The sequence below is a fragment of the Egretta garzetta genome, unplaced genomic scaffold (genome assembly GCF_000687185.1).
Source record: "Egretta garzetta isolate BGI_Z169 unplaced genomic scaffold, ASM68718v1 scaffold424, whole genome shotgun sequence".
In the NCBI taxonomy this organism is placed as follows: Eukaryota; Metazoa; Chordata; class Aves; order Pelecaniformes; family Ardeidae; genus Egretta; species Egretta garzetta.
This window is the reverse complement of record NW_009259489.1, coordinates 2,879,347-2,884,532: the sequence shown is the minus strand read 5'-3', so window position 1 is coordinate 2,884,532 and position 5,186 is coordinate 2,879,347. Positions and strand designations below refer to the sequence as shown.

Genomic DNA, 5,186 nt, shown 5'->3' with positions numbered 1-5,186 from the left:
TCGTTGGACGCCGGTGCCCGGTTCCCTGCTTCAGAAGGATGCTGACAGGGCGGGCCTCACCCTTTTGTGCGCTCTGCAAGAGGGGAGGGCGCTAGCCCTCTTCAGGCTTCCTAAGCCAGCCCTCTTCAAGGTGAAGGTGAGGCGAGGAGTCTTGTCAAAAATCAGCTGCCTGGCTTCCACTACCGAGCTTTATCATTTATTTGCTTAACGGAACTCGTCGGTGCCGTCCAGCCACCTGAACTAACAGCCACGGGCCGAAACTTGTATAATTGCATTTATGCGACTGCGGTAGCTGTTTCCGCACACACACGCGGATGGCTGTGAGAAAAGGGAGAGAACGCTTTTTCCCGCTTGGGTCGTTAGGGTGGAGGAACGCCTTTACAGGTGAAATTTCTCCGTGGGTGAACACAGAACATTAATAAGTAGTAAGTGTATCAGAGCAGTGGTACAGAAAGCAGTGCTGTAGAAGTGGTTGTTTAATACATTGTAAGTTCCATTTTATTAATGTGAAGGTAATGTGTATCTAGAAAGATATTTTACTCGCCCTGTTTTTTCTACTGCCTTGCCTTGTTCTAGGTAGTCAAGCCACATACTCCGTTAATTAAGTTCCCGGACAGAAAAAGTAGTCCCAGACCTAAAAGTAAGTTATTTAATCTCTACATACAACTTGTGCTGCCTTTCTTTGCATTAGCTGTTTTATATACAAACCAGCACACAATTTTTCTGCTTCAACTATGCGACTCAACTGATTCTGAGCAGGGTTTCTGACACATAGTTGTTCTAGTTTGAAGGCAACACTTTGACTCTTCAAACTTCATACAACTGTGGGAATATACGTAATACATGCATGTCTTTATTTCATTGTCAAGGCAGATTCAAAAAGATTTCCACTGCTGTTTTTCTACTTACATTAAAGTCTCATTTTTCCAATCACTAATATTTGCCTGAAACGATTGTGCCCAAGTCAGTTTGAAGCAGCTTTAGATATTAGGTGATACCTGCAGAAATGATGTTGCATTTCTGTCATCTCTTTTCTTAGTTGGAGTGTGTGATGTCTGTGGTATTTAGAACCCTGACTATAACTGGGAGAGCCATCCCACTGTATGTTTTAAGAAGTGTTTGCTTGTGCTACTAACTCAAGCTGAGAAAATAATTTCATTGCAATTTTTGACATTTTTATACCTATAGCTATGTTGATATTTATAGGATTCCCAATATTCTTATATTTAGACATCAGTTACATGAGTGATAGGTTGTTTTAGTATTCCTGAGTCAACAAAGCATTTGAAACTAAGGTAGGAGACGTCTGAAGAAGCTCTCCTGCATTATTCTCACTTGTTTAGAAATGACAGTGTGCCACATAATTTGCCACAGCATTATAACATTTGTGATTTAGCATTAAGTTTAGTTTATCCATTAACATTACAAAGTATCTGCAGTGCACATCAGTGCCACTTCTGACTTAATCTGTGAACTGTTCAGGAACAATTTTCCGTGATAACTTTCGGTAAGAATTCTGTATGTTGTGCACAATTCAGCCAAACCACACCACTTCTCTTGCCAGTGACCTGCTTTCTCAAACACTTGAAAACACGTTGTTTACCTCTTGTTTCTCTCTGCATCTGAAGATTTTTGTGACTATATCTTTTAAGTATGTTAGACCTTTCTACTTTAACCAGGTTCTCTTGTCTCATTAGTAAATTGCAATCTACTTCATTTTGCTTGAACGCTATAGTAATAACTGCATTTCACTGTACCAGACTGTGGCTTCTACGTAGCCAAACAGAGCTCTGCCGACCAAGACTAAACTGGGTACTTGAAAGGCCAGCCAAATTCTTTTACCATATTACTACTGCAAGATGGTGGTCTCAAACAGGGAGGGGAAAAATGTAGTAGGGACCACATCTGAGCTAAAGCAACAGCTGTATTAAGTAGTCTGGTACTTTCAACTTGGAACTTTCAGGTACAGTCTTCTGACTGAGAACTTCTGAGTATGTCTCTAAGTGGTGGCTTTTTTTTTAATATACCAATGGTGGTTTGATCACATTGCTGCAGGTGTTTGATGTCCTCCCAATCATGCTATTGACTCAGACTCACTATGGCTGAAACTGGCTCCTTGCCTTTGTCCTAGCTGATCTTATTGGAAGCAGGAGGGAGAGAGGCAGGCAACGATGTGGTATTTTAACTCCTGACATTTCTTTGACTCACCCAGTCTTGATACTGCTTATTTTATAATTATGTAGTCCCTCTGTCCTAGCTGGCTAGATGTTGCATTTGTTGTGCTCATTTTCCAGGAGCACTGAGAGGGACTTCCTGTGGAAGCATCCTGCTTTATCAGGCGTTTTAACCTTACGTATTGAGGCCTGAGTGCTTATGAAGTACTCGTACAGCTGTGAGACTTTGTCCTGCCTGGTAGGGTAATTGCATCCTTCCACTGTAAAACCAGCCACAGTGGGACAGGACTGAGGTTCAGAATGCTGACTTTGGCAGCACCGCCATTCTCTCATCTGTTCTCCTATCTTCAAACTCAAGCCACCTTCTCTGATGTGAATTCCTTAAGCCTGACTCCTGGCCCGCGCCTGTAACGTGCTTCATGCCCTCCTTGGTCTCTGCATTTCAGTAACATTGATGGCTGATGCCTGATATTTGGCGGTCATTCTGCACATCCTTAACAAAATTTTATGTGGTGCCATTTTGTAATATTAAAAACGGGTACAAGACTGCATTGCATGTCGTCGTATGTCGTAGTTGTGAGCTTTATCTTTCTGTAAGCCGCTGCTTCTTTTTCACTTGTCTGGCTTTACAGTCACAGAAAACAAAAAGCATCAGCTCAGTGGACCTTATTTATTTATCTTGGTTATCGTTCTACATAAGTGCCTCCACACACATGTTTATGCTTTTTGTGTAAGTACAGCTTCCCATGAAAAAGCCTTTGTTAGGATATATGCTGATTTGTCTTCTGTTCCCATGTCTGTATTTCTTCCACACAAACATGCTTGCTTTCACCATCTTGAGTTTTTTCACTCTGCTCTTGATATATTTAACAGTAAAAACAGGTTGTGAGACGTAGAGTGTCGTAAGTCTTTTAAGTATTTGTTACAATGAAGAAAATGGTCAATAACTGGTAACTTCTATTGGCTGCTTGTTAATTAATTTTACATTAAACTTCGGTAAATGGTTTTGCAATCTGGGTTTCAGTACAGGAATCTCTACAAGCAAGTGTGCCATCTCTCCATGCTCTAAAAGCACAGGAGTCTGCAGGAGGCAGATTGCCAGCATTTCAAAATATGTCAGCTGCTAGTAGAGTACAAGGTACACCAGACACTTCTGAACTGGCAAGAACCTTACCTCAGAAATATAGAAGGAGGCTTATGTCGGATGAAGAGATTGACTATATTCAGGTAAGTTTCATTTATTGATGCGCATTGCCTGTATCTACCTAGCATTTAGCTTGTTTCTACACCTTCTCCAAAGTTTCAGATACGGTATTGCATTGTGATTCTTGGCAAGGGTGCGCTCCCAGCTTGCATAGCCTTGATGCAGAACACTCAAACTACAAATTCTTAATACACAAGGTACCCAGCCCTCACTAAGTAATAGCTTGTGGTATCGCTGAGTAGAGAGGTACGGACTTAAAACAGATGTGCAGGTAGCTAGCGATAGTGGCAGCCTGCGTTGATCGCACAGTCGCTAACCTGTTCTGTAATGGCTGATTAAGGTGCAATTTGAACGTGCTGGGCTGGAGCACAGGAGTCTGCTCCTAGGCCAGTAAAGGCGATCAAAGTCCAAAATATTTCTCAACCTAGTTTTTATAAGTTATTTATTAGTAGGTTAACTCTTGTATTGCTAGTAGTGGAAACAGTTTATTAACCTTGATATAAGTATTTTCTGCAATATTTGCAAATATGGCATTGTACGTGAAAGGCAAGTAAAACCAGCTTCTGTTCTGTAACAATTCTCAGCCGTAAACACTGATGCTTTAAAAAGGGAGAATGCACAAAATCTGAAGAACATGTGAGATGGGTGCGAGTTTGAAATGACAGGGCGCTTGCACAGCTTTGGTAAATGGTAAGAACACCTACAGTGTAACCATGTTGGCAGAGGAAATGAGTTTTCCTGCATGTGTGGGGGTAGGGTATCATAAATTAATTATTTCCCATAGTAATACACTTCTTGATCTCTAGCATAAATGTTCTAATGGTGAGGTAAGTTGTAAAATAACTTTGCTGGCAAAATAATGAACTTAATACTTTTCAGATTTCTCATAAAGATTGTAGTGGCTCACCTTGGCTTTGTTTTTACTTTGCACTCTGGAATATTGGGCAGTGAAAATAAGTAATTTTAAACTTTGTGTTCGTGACTGCTGTAAGTCAGGTTCCTTCAGAAGTGGAAGCAGCCATGATATTTTTGTGTTCTCACCTGACAAAATGGAGCTGTTACTGGTAGATGCTGATACTTGACGCTCTGTGCATGTTCTTCTGTAGATGAAAAACCAATGTATACATCAGAAATTAAAAGTAAATTCCATCTGTCTTTCTGTAACAATGCAAAAGAAGATTCGATCTCCATTTCCTGTTTTTCTAGTGGAATATATTTTAACGGTCTGCTTTTCTTTTACAGCGTGGAGGTCCGGAATAAGTTTGGATGGTAGTTTATTGGCCACTGTTGAAGAATGAAGTATTGTATTCACAATAAAGGCATTTCCTTCATATTATAAATCATTGCATACTAGTAGCTTTAATAAAAAAATGTATGAAGGGGTGAGAAGGTCGACACAACACACTGTATATTCATTTTGTGATTGAGAATTTTCTGTCGCTGGCTAACTAGCAATTGAATATACTTGATATTCATACCATTAAAGTATTTTTCTAATTAGCCATTTGCAAACTGGGCAACAGAACCGAGTAATTGTATGTTTCTACTGAAGAAGATCGGCACGTCTCATCAGGAATGGTTCTAGGGCCATGAAGGGGGGGCACCGAGGCATTCTCGGAGGTCGTGGAGGCTGCGGTTGATCTCAGCAGCTGCACAGCTTCGCTCGGGCAGTTGCGCGGCGGCGTTTTCCCCCAGCACCGGATCTGGGGTTGGGAGCAAATTACAAAGGGGTTCTTCCGGGATCCCGTAACTCGCTCACCGTTTCCGCCGCTGGGGCCGGTGGCAGTTGGGAGGCCGCCACGCCCCTG

At 41.5% G+C, this 5,186-nt stretch overlaps 1 protein-coding gene across 1 annotated transcript; it reads left to right on the top strand.

The window, feature by feature from the left end:
• Positions 1-4: 4 nt before the first annotated feature.
• Positions 5-5,165, top strand: MRPS36 (mitochondrial ribosomal protein S36; the record flags this gene model as incomplete). Its single annotated transcript, XM_035892798.1, has 4 exons — positions 5-136; positions 577-640; positions 3,199-3,401; positions 4,621-5,165. Coding segments are annotated over 4 exons (417 nt in total), but the record flags the coding sequence as incomplete, so codon positions are not given.
• Positions 5,166-5,186: the final 21 nt, after the last annotated feature.